Source organism: Neovison vison, chromosome 1 (genome assembly GCF_020171115.1).
Source record: "Neovison vison isolate M4711 chromosome 1, ASM_NN_V1, whole genome shotgun sequence".
In the NCBI taxonomy this organism is placed as follows: domain Eukaryota; kingdom Metazoa; phylum Chordata; class Mammalia; order Carnivora; family Mustelidae; genus Neogale; species Neogale vison.
Genome location: NC_058091.1, coordinates 243,952,530 through 243,970,046, shown reverse-complemented (window position 1 = coordinate 243,970,046; position 17,517 = coordinate 243,952,530). Strand labels below are relative to the sequence as shown.

Here is a 17,517-nt window from a genome sequence, read left to right as displayed (position 1 = left end):
TGTTGTGAAATATAGTGCTCTTGCGTGGTATAGAAGAATGTGAAGGATCATATCTTACCAGAAATGGACTAAGTCTCTCACCTGGGCGAAAGGAGCCTCCTTATTCTTGCCAGCATTTGTATTTCTTTTTAATTTTAATTTTAATTAATTAATTAATTTTAAAAAGATTTTATTTATTTATTTGGCAGAGAGAGAGATCACGAGTAGGCAGAGGCAGGCAGAGAGAGGGGGGGAAGCAGACTCCCCACTGAGCAGAGAGCCTAATGCAGGGCTCGATCCCAGGACCCTGAGATCATGACCTAGGTGAAGGCAGAGGCTTAACCCACTGAGCCACCCAGGTGCCCTTAAATTTTTATTTATTTTTTTTTAAGATTTTACTTATTTATTTGAGAAAGAGAGACCATGAGCAGGGGGAGGGGAAGGCAGAGCAGGCTCCCTTCTCACTGCAAGGCTTGGTTCCAGGACCCTGGAATCACTACGGGAGCTGAAGGCAGACGCTTAACTGACTGAGCCACCCATGCACCCAGTATTTGTATTTTTAATCAACAAGAATGAAAACTAGTTTGTCTCTCTCCTTAAGAAACTGAAGATCCACATATTTAAGTTCTTTAAGACAGATACTTTTGGTGCTCTTAAGGTGAACAATGTAAGATTTTGGTAAACTTTTTAAAAGATATGCAGTACATTAATTTATATTATATTTTAGGGGTGCATGTGGTGGATCATTGCTTAAGCATCAAACTCTTGATTTTAGCTCAGGTGTTGATCTGAGGGTCTGAAGTTCATGCCCTTTGGTGGGTTCCATGCCTAGCATATACACACATACATATATATATTATATACACATAGACACATGAATATATTATATTTTACAGTTGCTAAGTGGTAATTTTTTGTTAAATTAAAACTTTTTGTTAAAATCATCTACAAAGTTCACTATAAGAACATGAAAACGTTTATATATACATTCAGGTATTTTTTTTTTTTTTTTTACATTCAGGTATTTTTTTAATATATTATTTCCTTTATAATTTATGTAACTTTATAAAAGTGTAGTGAGTTTTGGATTGCTGTATTTTTTTTTCTTTTTAAAGATTTCATTTATTAATTTGACAGAAATTACAAGTAGATGGAGAGGCAGGCAGAGAGAGAGAGAGATAGGGAAGCAGGCTCCCTGCTGAGCAGAGAGCCCGATGCGGGATTCGATTTCAGGACCATGGGATCATGACCCGAGCCGAAGGCAGCAGCTTAACCCACTGAGCCACCCAGGCACCCCTGGATTGCTGTATTATTACAGGGTTTTGTTGATTGTTTGGCTTACATGTAATGTTTTCACTTTGCGTAAGTTCTGTTTTCATACTAGTTAAACATTTGGTGGTTTAATCATTTATTTTGGGACAATTTCCGTAATACAAAAGTATTTTGTATGATACACATATATATGTTATCATATATCATATTTTGTATGATATATATATGTTAACTCTTCACAGATATTTTTATATATGTATGTATATGGAAAAACTTGATGCAATATTCTTTTGAATTTGTTTGTTGTAGGCTTCCTGGGAACACCAGGACAAAAATTGGCTTCATTACATTTGATAGTACAATCCACTTCTACAGTCTTCAAGAAGGTCTCTCTCAACCTCAGATGCTAATCGTTTCAGATATTGAAGGTATATATACTTAAAATTATTGAAACGCCTTAGGAATTTTCAGTTTTATAAATATATTATGAATATTTGACATATGTATGTGTGTATGGTGTATATGATATGACTAAGAGCTTGAGTATAAAGTCATAAGCTTATTGTAATTGTAAGAGTCCTTTAGTCCAATCCCTCATTTTATAGAAGAGAAAACAGTAACAGAGGTAAAGTGAATTCTGAGGCAAGAAAAACAAGTTAATGTTCAAACAAATTAAACATAGGTTTCTTTTTCCCTTCTTATTCATTCATTCAAAAAGTATTTGAGGAGAGACATATAAAAGTAATGGGACAGAATAGGTTTATTCCAGGAATAAACCGAACATATATGCTGAACTGATTTTTTTTCTTTTTTAAGATTTTACTTATTTATTTGACAGAGATCACAAGTAGGCAGAAACACAGGCAGAGAGAGGAGGAAGCAGGCTCCATACTGAGTAGAGAGCCTGAGGCGGGGCTTGATCTCACTGGGATCATGACCTGAGCTGAAGGCAGAGTGTTTAACCCACTAAGCCACTCAGGTGCCCCTGAATTGATTTTTTTTTTTTTTTTAAGAATTTACTTATTTATGGGGTGCCTGGGTGGCTCAGTGGGTTGAGCCTCTGCCTTGGACTTGGGTCATGATCTCAGGGTCATGAGATCAAGCCCTGCATCAGTCTCTCTGCTGGGCAGGGAGCCTGCTTCCCCCCATCTCTCTGCTTGCCTCTCTGCCTACTCGTGATCTCTCTCTCTCTCTCTCTGCCAAATAAATAAATAAAATCTTTTAAAAATAAATAAATTAATTAAAATTAAAATAAAAAAGAAATACAAATGCTGGCAAGAATAAGGAGGCTCCTGGGGCGCCTGGGTGGCTCAGTGGGTTGAGCCGCTGCCTTCGGCTCAGGTCATGATCTCAGGGTCCTGGGATCGAGCCCCGCATCCGGCTCTCTGCTCAGTGGGGAGCCTTCTTCCCCCTCTCTCTCTGCCTGCCTCTCTGCCTACTTGTGATCTTTCCCTGTCAAATAAATGAATAAAATCTTTAAAAAAAAAAAAAAAAAAGAATAAGGAGGCTCCATTTGCCCAGGTGAGAGACTTAGTCCACTTCTCGTAAGGTATGATCCTTCACATTCTTCTATACCACGCAAGAGCACTATATTTCACAACAGTGAAAAGTTATACTAGCTTTTATAGGTTACAATAAGTATCTAAGAACCATTTATAGTACAGATATTTTTTTATTTTTTATTTTTTATTTTTTTAAGATTCTATTTATTTATTTGACAGAGAGAAATCACAAGCAGATGGAGAGGCAGGCAGAGAGAGAGAGCGAGAGGGAAGCAGGCTCCCTGCTGAGCAGAGAGCCCGATGCAGGACTTGATCCCAGGACCCTGAGATCATGACCTGAGCCGAAGGCAGCGGCCTAACCCACTGAGCCACCCAGGCGCCCCTATAGTACAGATATTTTAAGAGATCTCAGGGTCCTGGGATTGAGTCCCACATCAGCCTCTCTGCTAGGCGGGGAGCCTGCTTCCTCCTCTTTCTCTCTCTCCGCCTGCCTCTCTGCCTACTTGAGATCTCTGTCAAATAAATAAATAAAATCTTGGAGAAAAAAAAGAAAAAGGAAAATAGATAATTTGGCTTCTTCAAAATTAAAAAATAATTTTTTAAAAGATTTATTTATTTAGAGAGCAAGTACACAAGAACGGGGAGGGTCAGAGGACAGGGACAGAATCTCAAGCTGACTCTCCTAAGCATGGAGCCCTACATGGGGCTCAAGTTCCCCACCCTGAGATCATGACATGTATGTAAATCAAGAGTTGGCTGCTTAACCAAGTGAACCACCCAGGTACCCCCCAAATTAAGAACTTTTGTGTTTCACAGTCAAGAATGTAAAAAGGCAACCCACAGAATGAGAAAATATTATAAATCATATATCTGATCAGGAATTTATATCTAGGGGCACCTGGGGTGGGTCAGTCATTTGAACTTCCTTTGGCTCAGGTCAAGATCCCAGGGTCTTAGGATTGAGCCCTGCATCCGGCTCCTTGCTCAGTGGGGAGCCTGCTTTTCCCTCTCCCTCTGCCTGCTGCTCCTCTTCCTTGTGCACATGCTCTCTCTCTCACATGCTATCTTTCTCTCTCTCTGTCAAGTAAATAAATAAAATCTTAATTTTATTTTATTTGAGAGAGAGACAAAGAGAGAAGAGAGAGAGAGCACAAGCAGGGTGAGGGGCAGAGGGAGAAGCAGACTCCCAATGAATGGGGGAGCCTGATGCGGGCTCAATCCCAGGACCCTGAGATCATGACCTGAGCTGAAGGCAGATACTTAACTGACTGAGCCACCCAAATGCCCCAATAAATAAAATCTTTTTAAAAAAATATAGGAATTTGTGGGGCACCTGGGTGACTCAGTGGGTTAAAGTCTCTGCCTTTGGCTCGGGTCATGATCCCAGGGTCCTGGAGTTGAGCCCCGCATCATGCTCTCTGCTCAGTGGGAAGCCTGCTTCCCCCTCTCTCTGTCTGCCTCTCTGCCTACTTGTGATGTCTCTCTCTCTGTGTCAAATAAATAATAAAATTAAAAAAAAAAGATATAGGGGGGCGCCTGGGTGGCTCAGTGGGTTAAAGCCTCTGCCTTCTGCTCGGGTCATGATCCCAGGGTCCTGGGATCAAGCCCCGCATCGGGCTCTCTGCTCAGCGGGGAGCCTGCTTCCTTCTCTCTCTCTGCCTGCCTCTCTGCCTACTTGTGATCTCTCTCTGTCAAATAAATAAATAAAATCTTTAAAAAAAAAAGATAGGAATTTACATCTGCATTATAGAAAGAACTTCTACAACTGAACAAGAAAAATACAATTTAAAGTGGGTAAATGATTTGAATAGACATGTCTCTATTCTATACACAGTATTCAATATTTTCTATAAACAGTTGGCTGATAAGCTCTTGAAAAGATGCTCTGTATCATAAGTTATCAGGGAAATACAAATGAAAACCACGATGAGACTAGTTAGAAAATCTCAGATTCAGAATTCAAATTGTTTTGCTGCTCTGAGCATGTCTATGAATGTCCATAGAAGCAGCATGAGTATTGGTTTTGGGGTTACAAATAAATATTAGTGAGTAGGGGTACATGGGTGAGCTCAGTTGGTTATGGGTCTTGCTCAGAGGGGAGCCTGCTTCTCCTTCTCCCACTCCCCCTGTTTGTGCTCGCTCTTTCTCTCTCTCACTCTTTGTCAAATAAATAAAATCTTCAAAAAAGATTTTAGTAGGCAAATTGGCAAATACAGAATCCATAAGTAGTGAGGACTCACTATACATCTTTAAAGGGCAGTAGTTTAAAAGAGCCCTGGTTTCTGTCTTGGTTGTTTTTAATCTCACAACAAACCAGCCCGGTTATTCATTCATTCCCTAACCAGATAATTATTTTGCATGAAATAAAATCACTGAATAGGTGATTCTGATGATGGGCCAAATTGTGAATTCACTGATAAGATCCAGCCTCTCAGTTTTATACATAAGCTGATGGATGGAGTGTCCCTTGCTGGATGTCATATAGCAGGGATTAAAAAAAGATAGTAATAAGTAAAGTATTTGCAAGAATGTGGAGAAAGTGGAACTCTTAGACACTGCTGGTTGGAATGGAAAATACTGCAGCCATTATGGAACAGTCTACCACTTGCTCCAAAAGTTTATAAACATAGAGTTATCATATGACCGAGCAATTCTAGTCTATATATATATATATATATATATATATATATATTTTTTTTTTTTTTTCCAAGGAAAGTAGGAAAATGTGCAGGTGGATGTTCATAGCAACATAGCCAAAAAGTAGAAACAACCCTAATGCCCCTTATTTGATGAATGGATAAATAAAAAGTGTATCCATACCATGAAATACTATTTGTCAGTAAAAAAGAATAAAGTACTGATAGGTGCTTCAACATAGCGAACCTTGAAAACATTATACTGAATGTCAGAAGCCAGTCATAAAGTACCTCGTACTGTGACTCTTTCGTGTGTGACTCTTTTTATTTTAAAATTTTATCTGTTTTAGAAAGCGTGTGTGTGCACGCGCGCTTGTTTGTGTGCGTGTGCTCGCACTTGTGGTGTGGGGGATGGGACGTGAGGGAGGAGCAGAAGGAGAGAGAATTCCAAGCAGACTCCCCCGTTGGTGCAGAGTCTGATGTAGGGCTTGATCTCACAACCCCGGGATCATGACCTTCGGACCATATTCTGAACTGAAATCAAGAGTTAGTTAGGTGTTGGGCTATTGGTTTCGTCTTAGATTATCTGGGCATGGAGTCTGCTTGGGATTCTCTGCCTCTCCCTCTGCCACTCACCGCTATCATGCATTCTCTCTCTAAAATAAATAAATTAAATATTTTTAAAAATATGAAATGTCCAGGATAGGCACATCCACAGACAGACTGGTGGCTTCCTAGCTCTCTGGGAGTTGGCAGGGACATGAAGAGTTCACATGGTGTTTCCTTTTGGGATAATGAGAAGGATCTGGAATTAGTGTTGATGATTTGCAATTCTATGATTATATAAAAACATCACTGAATTGTTATCTTCTATAAGGGTGAATTCTATGATACGGGAATTATATCTCAATTAAACTTATTAAACATTTTTAAAATTTTTACGATTGATTTATTTGAGAGAGAGCTACAGAGCGTGTGGGGGGACGGGCAGAGGGAGAGAGCCTTAGGCAGCCTCCTTGTGAAGCGTGGAACCCAACATGGGGCTTGAGATCACAACGTGAGCAGAAAACAAGAATCAAACTTGAATGGCCTGACTGTGCCATCCAGGCACCTCAAAACATTCTTTTTTTTTTTTTTTAAAGGTTCTAATGCATTTTTATTTATTTAGAATTGTGTAGAGTTGGTCATCTATCATACATATAATATAAAGTAAAATTCAAATATCTGATACTAACATAACTTACTGACCAAATCTAATACTGAACACAGACTAGATCTATATTAACAATAAAAACAAAACCAGTGAATTTATCTTAGAAAATTTAAATTCAAGCCATTGTTTCACAATCTGGAAATCTGAGTAATCCAACTTTACTATGACTTTCTCATTCCTGAAGTTTGCTCTGTCGATGTGTGATTTGGGACTTCCTTTTGTCTCAAGCCATTCCTGCATATGACGCACTTTGGAGATGGGACCTTGCAACTGTCCTTGCACGGTGCCCTCATCGGTGTTCTGGACCCAGCCAACTAATCCCAGCTTTTTTCCCTCAGCCTGAGTGTACTTGTGGAAAAACACCCCTTGGACCTTCCCAAAAATTTCATGATCCACTGATATCAGGGTGTCCCCCTCTGCCACGTTCATGCCCACACCCTCCTCGTCCTCCTCTCAGGCGCCGGGGACTACTCCCGCGACCGACTCACCAGCGGTTCCCACCGCCCCTCAAAACATTCTTTAAAGAAAAAAATCTAAATAGTCAACTGTCAACGAGAATTTTTTCAGAAGATTTTTCTAATTTATTTGAGAGAAAGAGAGATGCAGAGGGGGAAAGGGAGAGAGGAAGAGAGATAGAAGCAGATTCCCTGCTGAGCAGGAAGCCTGATGCGGGGTTCAGTCCCAGGACACAGAGATCATAACCCAAGCTGAAGGCAGATGCTTGACCAACTGAGCCACCCAGGTGCCTTGACTGTAGAATTTTTGTGTGGCAGCTAAAGTAAATATTTAATATTACAAATAGTATTTTAGTATTATTTTTAATGAACATTATAATGAGCCTTTAAAAAAAAAAGCAAATAGTACCAATATGTGGAAAGTAAGACTTCTTATAAACCTTCACCTCCACCCACAGTTTTGCTTCCTTTTAAAGGAAGAGAATTTAATTCCTAAATAAAAATGAATTTGAATCCTGAGGAGCTCATCTGAAGTGGTCAGTTAGCATACCATCTGATTTACCTGATTTTATAGTCTCATAAATATTGGCACTAGTTGGGACATTCTTTATGAGACAGTATGTGCTTTTTGAGTGACAGAGCTGTTGTTGGGTTCCATTACTTCTTTGTAAAGACCTAGCATTCTTGTGTGTCATCTTAGTCAACATTTTTTTTTTAATGCCAAGACTACTAGTTTCATGGGCTAATAAGCAAGAATGTAAAGTAGGATTCTAAACTCTTGTCTTTAACTTAAGAAGCAGAGCACTTGTACAAACCTGTACTGAGTGTTTACTCAACAGATCAATATTTTCTAATTAGGAGCCTATTTACCTTTTATATGATAACGTAAGTTATAATAAATACCTAAATCAATGGTCCTTTGGTGGCTTTTTGAATATAGGTAGACAGTGCTTATATAATCGAGGACGTCACTTTTCTTTAAATTATGAGGATGGTTAATTTTTTTTTTAAGATTTTATTTGTCAGAGAGAGCACAAGTAGAGGGAGCAGCAGACAGAGGGAGAAGCAGGCTCCCTGCTGAGCAAGGAGCCAGACACCAGACTGTATCCCAGGACCCTGGGATTGTGACCTGAGACAAAGACAGATGCTTAACGGACTGAGCCACCCAGGCATCCCTGGGGGTGGTTAATTATATCAGTGTTAAATGTTTGGAATATCTTTAACAATTAAGTTTTGTTTGAAAGAAATATTTATTTATTTTTTCAGATGTTTTTATACCTATGCCAGAGAACTTATTAGTAAATTTAAATGAAAGTAAAGAGGTAAGTTACATTTTCTTATCTGACACATTTTTTTGAAATATTGAAGGAATATATTTTCAAAATGAACTTTAAGTAGTTTTTTTTCTTTCTGAGGCATTTCTAAGATGTATAACATTTTATATTTGCTGTTAGTTAAAATTCATCAGATGAACAGATCTTGAGTTTACCCTTGAACTGATGGCTCTTAAGTCTAACGTAGCAAGATACTTTGTAATAGGGTAGAAGATAAGCCTATTTCGTAAAGGGAAACCTGAAGGAAACCTGCCTTGCCACCATTTGGGAAATGGGGAGGGTTGCTCAGATAAGCTTCTGGTCACTACATAGAAGCACTTTAGCTAGGCTGCTTTCAGTGCCCTTTGCTTTTCTGATTCACAGAGTGTCATTGGGGTCAGTTCAGAAGAAACTTATTCCCTGCCTGGAAATTGCCATGACATAATACAGTGAGAGGTGAACAGAATGTGTCTGAAGGGGGGATGTTGTCTACCCTGTACATGCATATATGCCGTAGGGGTAACATTTTAACTAGCAAGTCTATGGTCTCAGCTGTTGGCAACAGTGACTTCACCATAGCGTGAAGTACTTTTTTTCCCTTTAACTCTCTTTATTTGTACAACTTAACCTGAATAGGTAGTAGTTTTTCATTTTGTTTTTCTTTTGTAGTGGTATTACTAGTTGGAAAATTTACTGGCTATCTTAGACTTTTCAATAGGGGAAGAGTTAAATCGCTTTGGAACTGGAAAGAATAAAGTGTGTAGAGGTGATTGAGAAGGCCGTGTTTGATGGCATTAAAAGAAATCAAATCTAAACTGTGATGGTTCTTTTGGATACATTTTGGACTTATAGTCTTGCTGGACTACTGCATGTGCAAGAACTGTAAGGCCCCAATTTTGATTTGTCTTGCTTGCCAATTTATAATGTTGACTTAAAATGGCTTTCTTGTCATTTGGCCAACTTCATTGTTTACTGTACTGTCTGTAGATTCTCTGACCATCATCATGACTCAGTGTCTTGTCTACTGTATTAGTTATTGACTTTTGTGGAAGAAGTTTTTAATTGTTAACATCTTGAGTTTTCTTGCTTTATTTTACAAGCTTGTTCAAGATTTACTGAAAACTTTGCCACAAATGTTCACCAAGACCCTGGAAACCCAGAGTGCCTTGGGTCCTGCACTTCAGGCTGCCTTTAAGCTGATGTCCCCAACTGGTGGTCGAATGTCTGTCTTTCAAACACAACTTCCTACTCTTGGAGTGGGAGCCCTGAGACCACGAGAGGAGCCCAACCAAAGGTCATCTGCTAAGGTTAGAAAGTCATCAAATGTATGTTACCATATATTTTGGGACTCTGCTCTGTCCCTTGACCACAAAGCCTGTTCATTTATTTTTCAGTTGTGGAGAGGAGGGAGTATAAGGAAAGAGACAAAGCATTTCTCTTTTATGTCGAAATTTCTATTTTGTTACACTTACCACCTGATTCACTTTTACCTTATTTTTGGATCTTTAGCAGGCCGCTAGCAGTGCAGCCTGCCTTTAATAAGAAAGTCTGGCAGTCTAAAGAATATACCTTTTAGGAACAAAGTAGAATGTGGGTGACCGCTAAAAAGTAGTCTGTCTTCTTGACTGCCATGGATTGCTTTTGAGCACTTTGTGTATATAAACGATTTGAAGTGTGTATTGTTTAAAAGATGATGAGAGATGCTGTATACTGTAATGATGATGGTGTCAGTCCTGGGGTCAGTCTGTCTAAATTCTGCTTTTTGTTTTATCATTTTTACTACTATGTTTTTAAAGATATTATTTATTTGTAATAGAGAGCACAAGCAGGGGGAAGAGCAGGCAGAAGGAGAAACAGGCTCTCTCCTGTGCAGGGAGCCCGATTTGGGGCTTGATCCCAGGACCTTGAGATCATGACCTGAACCAAAGACAGATGCTTAACCGACCGAGCCACCCGGGCGTCCCTCAACTGCCTTTTAGCTGTACGAGCTTGAAGAATTAATTTCTTTGCCCTTCTGTTTCCTTATGTTTATTTATAAAGTAAAAATAATTATAGTACTAGCTTCTTACAATAGTTCAAAGGTCTACATAGATATTACACATGAATTCTTTAGAACACTTTCCAGCATTCTAAGCATTTAATAGATTATTGAAATTAGCATTATAGATATATTTCTTTTTTAAAAGTAGAAAATAGAAAATCCTTAAGTCGTACATGTTTTTCGCTGAGAAAATGAAGAACTGAAAAGAAAGTATTTTTAGCATGCCCAAGGATAATTGTTAACATCTTGGTATATATATCTATGTATCTCAAGAGATAGGTTTTAAGTTTTTATGACAACTTAATAATTAAAACTTTTTTCTTTCTTGTAATTTATTATTAACAGGAGATTCACTTGACACCATCCACTGACTTTTACAAGAAATTAGCCTTAGATTGTTCTGGTCAGCAGGTAGCCGTGGACTTATTCCTTCTCAGTGGACAGTATTCTGACTTGGCTTCTCTGGGTGAGTTCTTCCTCATGATTATTTTTCTCAAGTAAATGTGAAAATGACATTTGTATGATGATACTCTAAATAAAGGACAAAGCGAAGAAATTTTTATTCCTTTGAGAGAGTTAATCAGTCTGTTATAAACCTTTGGTCTTCTAAACATTTATTATGTATTTCTGAACGTTTATAATAGAGAGATTTTATACTGCTATTTAAAAGGATGAAATACTCTTTTTTTGATAATACTTTGGGAGGCTGGGGCAAGACTGATTCAAACACCAGTAGTTTTTTCATGCAGTAATAGTTAATTACAGAATTTTTAAAAAGTATGTGTTTTCTTCCAGGTTGTATTTCTCGGTATTCAGCAGGTAGTGTCTATTACTATCCTTCTTACCACCATCAGCAGAACCCAGTCCAAGTACAGAAATTACAGAAGGAACTACAGAGATACCTCACTCGAAAGATTGGCTTTGAGGCAGTCATGAGGATTCGGTGTACGAAAGGTGAGGGCACTTTTTTCACACTTACATAGATGTGTTGCTTTTGATATCAATAAATAAACATTTTCAGCTAACATTATTTCATAAGGGTTGCTTCATAAGAGTTTATTTTGGGGTGCCTGGGTGGCTCAGTGACTCAGGTCATGGTCTCAGGGTCCTGGGATCAAGCCCCACATTGGACTCTCTGCTCAGCAGGGAGCCTGCTTCCCCCTCTCTCTGCCTGCCTCTCTGCCAACTTGTGATCTCTGTTTCTCTCTCTCTCTCTCTCTCTGTCAAATAAATATATAAATAAATGCATACATCTTAAAAAAAAAGTTCATTTTATAAGAGATTTTACTTAAACTAATGGAATATGAAATTAAGAATAGGGAAGAGAGGTACCTGGCTGGCTCAGTTGCTAGAGCATGCAACTCTTGATCTCAGGGTTGTGAGTTCAAGTCCCACATTGGGTGTGGAGCCTACTTAAAAAAAAAAAATAATAATCTGAAGAAACATTATAAAAGAAAATAGAAACTTTTTTTAAAATATATTTTTTAATTTATTTGACAGCGCACAAACAAGGGAGCAGGAGAGGGAGAAGCAGGCTCCCCACTAAGCAGTGAGCCCAGTGCAGGGCTCGATCCCAGGGATCGTGATATGAGTTGAAGGCAAAGACTTAACCCACTGAGCCACCCAGGCGCCCCAGAAAATAGAAACTATTTCGAATGTTCTGAAAGCCACTGAATTGTACATGTATGTGTGGTTTTTATGGTATGTGAATTATATCTCTCATTTAAAAAAAATTGGGGGCGCCTGGGTGGCTCAGTGGGTTAAAGCCTCTGCCTTCGGCTCAGGTCATGATCCCAAGGTCCTGGGATCGAGCCCCACATCGGGCTCTTTGCTCAGTGGGGAGCCTGCTTCCCTTCCTCTCTCTCTGCCTACTTGCGATCTCTCTCTGTTATAAATAAATAAATCTTCTTTTTTTTTTTTTTTTTTTTAGATTTTATTTATTTATTTGACAGAGTGCACAAGCAAGGGAGCAGGAGAGGAAGAAACAGGCTCCCCACTAAGCAGTGAGCCCAGTGCAGGGCTTGATCCCAGGACCCTGGGATCATGACCTGAGCCGAAGGCAGAGGCTTTAACCCAGTAAACCACCCTGGCGCCTCTTTATTCAGATTTTTTTTTTTTTAAAGATTTTATTTCTTTATTTGACAGACAGAGATCACAAGTAGGTAGAGAGGCAAGCAGATAGAGAGAAGAGGAAGCAGGCTCCCTGCTGAGCAGAGAGCCAGATGCGGGGCTCGATCCCAGGACCCTGGGATCATGACCTGAGCTGAAGGCAGAGGCTTTAACCCACTGAGCCACCCTGGCGCCCCACTTTATTCAGATTTTAAAATAATCTTGTTCTGGGATGCCTGAGTGGCTCAGGTAAGTGTCTTATCTTCGGCTCAGGTCATGATCCCAGGGTCCTAGGAAATTGTTCCTATCAGGTGCCTGTTTCTTCTTCTTTTGCCTGCTGTTCCTGCTGTTTGTGCTCTCTCTCTCTCTCTGACAAATAAATAAATCTTTAAAAATATATAAATAAAATAATGTTCTTTAAGAGATATGAAGCAATCATTTTTTTAAAGTGGAAAGATTATATGAAATAGCAAAAAAACAAAAACAAAATATATCAATATATAAGGATCCATGGACTGGTCCACTAGATAGATGTTGAAATCTTTCTGTCAAACCATGTGTCAAATGAAGTTCTCTTTTATCTGTCACTGTAATAAAAAGAAAAAACGGTTGAGTAAAACAGCTGACAATAAAGCCTTTGTAATATGTAAGATTTCAAATACTTCTATAAGGTTGCCACATCTCCGCCTGGGTGGCTCAGTTGGTTGAGCAGCTGCCTTCGGCTCAGGTCATGATCCCAGCGTCCTGGGATCGAGTCCCACGTCGGGCTCCTTGCTTGGCGGGGAGCCTGCTCCTCCCTCTGCCTCTGCCTGCCATTCTGTCTGCCTGTGCTTGCTCTCTCTCTCTGACAAATAAATAAAATCTTAAAAAAAAAAAAAAAAAAAAAAAAGGTTGCCACATCTCCAAACACCTCAGGTAGTAATGTCACTCGTCACCAGTTAGTTACCAACTAGCTTTCTGTTTCTGGTTCTTGTGCTCTGATTGGCTGGCTGTAGATTGGAGGTTCCTGCTACCCCCGCTTTGGGTTCAATTAATTTGCCAGAGAAGCTTACAGAAATCAAAGAAACATTTTACTTTCTAGATTACTGGTTTATTATAGAAGGATGTAACTTAGGAACAGTCTGATGGAAAAGATGTATAGAGAAAGGTATAGAGAAAGGGAAAGGGCATGGAGCTTCTGCAGCTTCCATGTTCTCTCTGAGCACTCCACTCTCCCCAAATCTCTGTGCGTTCACCAATCTGGAAGCTTTCCAAAGGACCTCTCCTACTGGGTTTTACATAGTTGTGGCTGATTAAGTTATTGGCCATTGATGGCTGACTCTACCTCCAGTTCCTTTGCCCTCCCCAAAGGTTGTTGGTGGGGGGACAGGTTGGACTGTAATTTCCAACCTTCTGATTACATGGTTGGGTCCTCTGGTAACCAGCTCCCATCCTTTGGTTACATAGGTGCTTATCAAAGATCACTCCATCAACATAGCAGAAGATACCTTTGTGAATTTCATCACTTAGATCGTCCTAAGAGTTTAGGAGTTCTGTGCTGGCAATGAGTGAAGACCAAGTACCTATTTCTTATTATAAATCACAATATTACATGCAAACTTTTTTTTTTAAGTAGGCTGTACACCCAGCATAGGGCCCAGTGAGGGGCTTGAACTCACAACTCTCAGATCAAGAGCTGAGCTGAGATTAAGAGTTGGATACTTGGGGCACCTGGGTGGCTCAGTGGATTAAAGCCTCTGCCTTCAGCTCAGGTCATGATCCCAGAGTCCTGGGATTGAGCCCCGCATCGGGCTCTCTGCTCAATGGAGGTCCTGCTTCCTCCTCTCTCTGCCTGCCTCTCTGCCTACTTGTGATCTCTCTGTCAAATAAATAAATAAAATCTTTAAAAAAAAAAGATTTTATTTATTTGAGAGAGAGCAAGAGTGAGAGAGATAGCATTCACAAAGGGAGAGGGAGAAACAGACTTCCTGCTGAAAAGGGAATCCAACACAGGGTTGGATCCCAGGACCATGAGATCATCATCCTAGCAGAAGGCAGACCCTTAACCGACTGAGCCAACCAGGTGCCTGAAAACTAAACTTTCTCCCCCACTCCACAGCTCCACAACTAAACTTTTAAATTTACTCTGTCACTCTGATAGGTGACAAAGATAAAATTAAGTATCTATATATTGCCTTATGTAAATCATCTTGATAAAATTTTCTCTTCTAGGTCTTTCCATTCATACTTTCCATGGGAACTTCTTTGTTCGGTCGACAGACTTACTGTCTTTGCCTAACGTAAACCCAGATGCTGGGTATGCAGTACAGATGTCTGTGGAAGAGAGTCTTACTGACACTCAGTTGGTTTCCTTTCAGTCTGCACTCTTGTATACGTCCAGCAAAGGTAAATTAGTTTTGTTTGTTTGTTTGCTTTTATTGTGGCAAAGACATATAACATGTGATTACACTTTTAACAGATTTTTAAGATTACAATCCAGTGTAGTTAACTATAAATCCATTGTGTTGTGGCAAAGGTAAATTTTTTTATTTAGTTATGTATTCTTTGCCTTATAATGAATGCCCTCTCCTTTGGACATACTCACTTCTATTAAGCCAGAAGAGTGTTTCTCATCTTAAGAGCTTTGTTGCTATTCCTGATAAAGCTAAGATGTGTTGTATTTGTTTTCCTTAGCCATTGTTTTTAACAGATATTTACTAAGAGTCTACTTAGTGTCAGGCTGACTGTTAAGAAAAATCTTAGTATTGTCGGATTGTTTTTCAGAAGGATTTCACCAGTTCATGGTCCCATCAAGTGCCCTTTCCATTTTAGCCTCTGATTTTGTGTGTGTGTATGTCTTTGCATGTCTCTCTGTATGTTTATTTGTTGTTGTTGATAGGTTAATTATTGTAACTGTTTTCTTTTAGCTCTCACTGTTTTTGGCTAGAATAGAAACTCTAAACACTGTTACCCTTTTTTGCAGATATTATTTCTCCTTTTTAAAAGTAATTTAATGAGCTCCTCATATGTACATTTTCATCACTCTTCATGTATCAGTACAGGTTGTAGTATGAATATCATCTCTAGTTTTTTGACTTGTTCTTTTTCATTAGTGTTCAAGGTTTTACTGGTTAGAAATTTTAAAAATTATATCAGACATAATATCTGATATTTGATGGCTATCAAAAAGTTTTCATTTTTCTGTATATTGATTTTTTATTGTGGGTAATTACTAAAGAGAAAATAATTGTATTTTTTTTTAAAGATTTTATTTATTTATTTGACAGACAGAGATCACAAGTAGGCAGAGAGGCAGGCAGAGAGAGAGGAGGAAGCAGGCTCCCTACTGAGCAGAGAGCCCTATGCAGGGCTCCATCCCAGGACCCTGGGATCATGACCTGAGCTGAAAGCAGAGGCTTTAACCCACTGAGCCACCCAGGCGCCCCGAGAAAATAATTATATTAATTGATTTTTTTTTTAATGTTTTTTCTGCTGGGTGAGGTGAATAAACAATAAACAATCTTGGAACACTGAAAAAATAAAATAAAAAGTTTTTTCTGTGATTAAAGAGGAAAGTATAAAATTTCTTTGGACTTTAAATGTCAAAACAGCTTTAAAAAAAAAAAGGGCGCCTGGGTGGCTCAGTGGGTTAAGCCGCTGCCTTCAGCTCAGGTCATGATCTCAGGATCCTGGGATCGAGTCCCGCATCGGGCTCTCTGCTCGGCGGGGAGCCTGCTTCCCTCTCTCTCTCTCTGCCTGCCTCTCTGCCTACTGTGATCTCTTTCTGTCAAATAAATAAAATCTTTTAATAAATAAATAAATAGATAAATGTCAAAACAGACTCTAGAACACATGTGGAAGTATTGTTGTCATTATGTATGTATTCATGTGTGTATGTAATTCATATATACAATGTATGTAATTCAAAATTTATATTAATAAAAAAGATAAAATAACCAAAAGATTCAGAAAAGAGATTTTTAAGCTACCATTTTACCACCATTTGAGTATGATCCCTTTTCAATTGTAACTTGAACAAAAAGAATTTTTTAAAAAATTTTATTTATTTGAAAGGGAGAGAGAGAGATAGGGAGCACAAGTAGAGGGGAGGGGCAGAGGGAAATGGAGAAGCAGACTCCCCACTGAGCAGGAAACCTGAACCAGGGCTTGATCCCAGGATGCCAGGATCATGACCCTGAGCCTTATTATCTCAGGGCAGATGTTTAACTGGCTGAGCCAGTCAGATGCCCCAAACAAAAAGAATTTTGTAGTGAAAAAATAAGAGGGCACCTCGGTGGCTTAAGTCAGTTAGGCATCTGCCTTTGGCTCAGGTCATGATCCCAGGGTCCTAGGATTGAGTCCTGCATCAGGCTCCCTGATAAATGGGGAGTCTGCTTCTTCCTCTGTCCTTCCCCGCCCCCACCGCTTGTGATCCCTCTTTCTCTCTCTCTCTCTCTCAAATAAAGAAAATCTTTAATGAATAAAACTCTGAAGTTTGTTTCTTTTTGTTTATTTTTAAAGTTTTTTTTTTAAAGATTTTATTTATTTATTTGACAGAGAGAGATCACAAGTAGGCAGAGAGGCAGGCAGAGAGAGAGAGAGAGAGAGAGGAGGAAGCAGGCTCCCTGCTGAGCAGAGAGCCCGATGCAGGACTCGATCCCAGGATCCTGAGATCATGACCTGACCCGAAGGCAGCGGCTTAACCCACTGAGCCACCCAGGCGCCCCTATTTTTAAAGTTTTGATACTATTTCTGCATACTGAATAACCCTTTTTGGTTCTAAATTAAAAAGAAGTGATTCCAAGAAAATACAAATTTTTAATATAGTTGTGTCCTTACTATCATTTTTGTCTTTTCGGCAAAGGTGAAAGAAGAATTCGTGTTCATACATTGTGTTTGCCTGTAGTTTCAACTCTGAATGAAGTCTTTCTTGGAGCTGATGTTCAAGCAATTTCAGGGTTATTGGCCAATATGGGTAAGAACCATTATCAGCTGTTATAAATATTTCACAAATATAA

The 17,517-nt window shown here is 39.2% G+C and overlaps 2 protein-coding genes across 3 annotated transcripts in view; one reads left to right on the top strand and one right to left on the bottom strand.

Moving 5' to 3' along the window:
- Window positions 1-17,517, top strand: part of SEC24A (SEC24 homolog A, COPII coat complex component) — a 66,049-nt gene that overhangs the window by 36,997 nt on the left and 11,535 nt on the right. For both annotated transcript variants that reach the window (XM_044227347.1, XM_044227339.1), the window contains exons 11-17: window positions 1,561-1,679; window positions 8,324-8,379; window positions 9,471-9,677; window positions 10,757-10,877; window positions 11,207-11,365; window positions 14,732-14,905; window positions 17,364-17,474. In XM_044227347.1, the coding sequence (XP_044083282.1) occupies window positions 1,561-1,679; window positions 8,324-8,379; window positions 9,471-9,677; window positions 10,757-10,877; window positions 11,207-11,365; window positions 14,732-14,905; window positions 17,364-17,474 (947 nt within the window). The remainder of the gene's footprint in view (window positions 1-1,560; window positions 1,680-8,323; window positions 8,380-9,470; window positions 9,678-10,756; window positions 10,878-11,206; window positions 11,366-14,731; window positions 14,906-17,363; window positions 17,475-17,517) is intronic.
- LOC122891586 (acylphosphatase-1-like) lies at window positions 6,533-7,094 on the bottom strand. The gene has a single exon (XM_044227358.1). The coding sequence runs from the start codon at window positions 7,029-7,031 to the stop codon at window positions 6,666-6,668; it is 366 nt and encodes a 121-aa protein (XP_044083293.1). The 5' UTR covers window positions 7,032-7,094; the 3' UTR covers window positions 6,533-6,665.

What these genes read in the sequence shown, in the direction of transcription:
- LOC122891586 (XM_044227358.1), bottom strand. Translation starts at nt 7,031, where the DNA reads ATGAACGTGGCAGAGGGGGACACCCTGATATCAGTGGATCATGAAATT.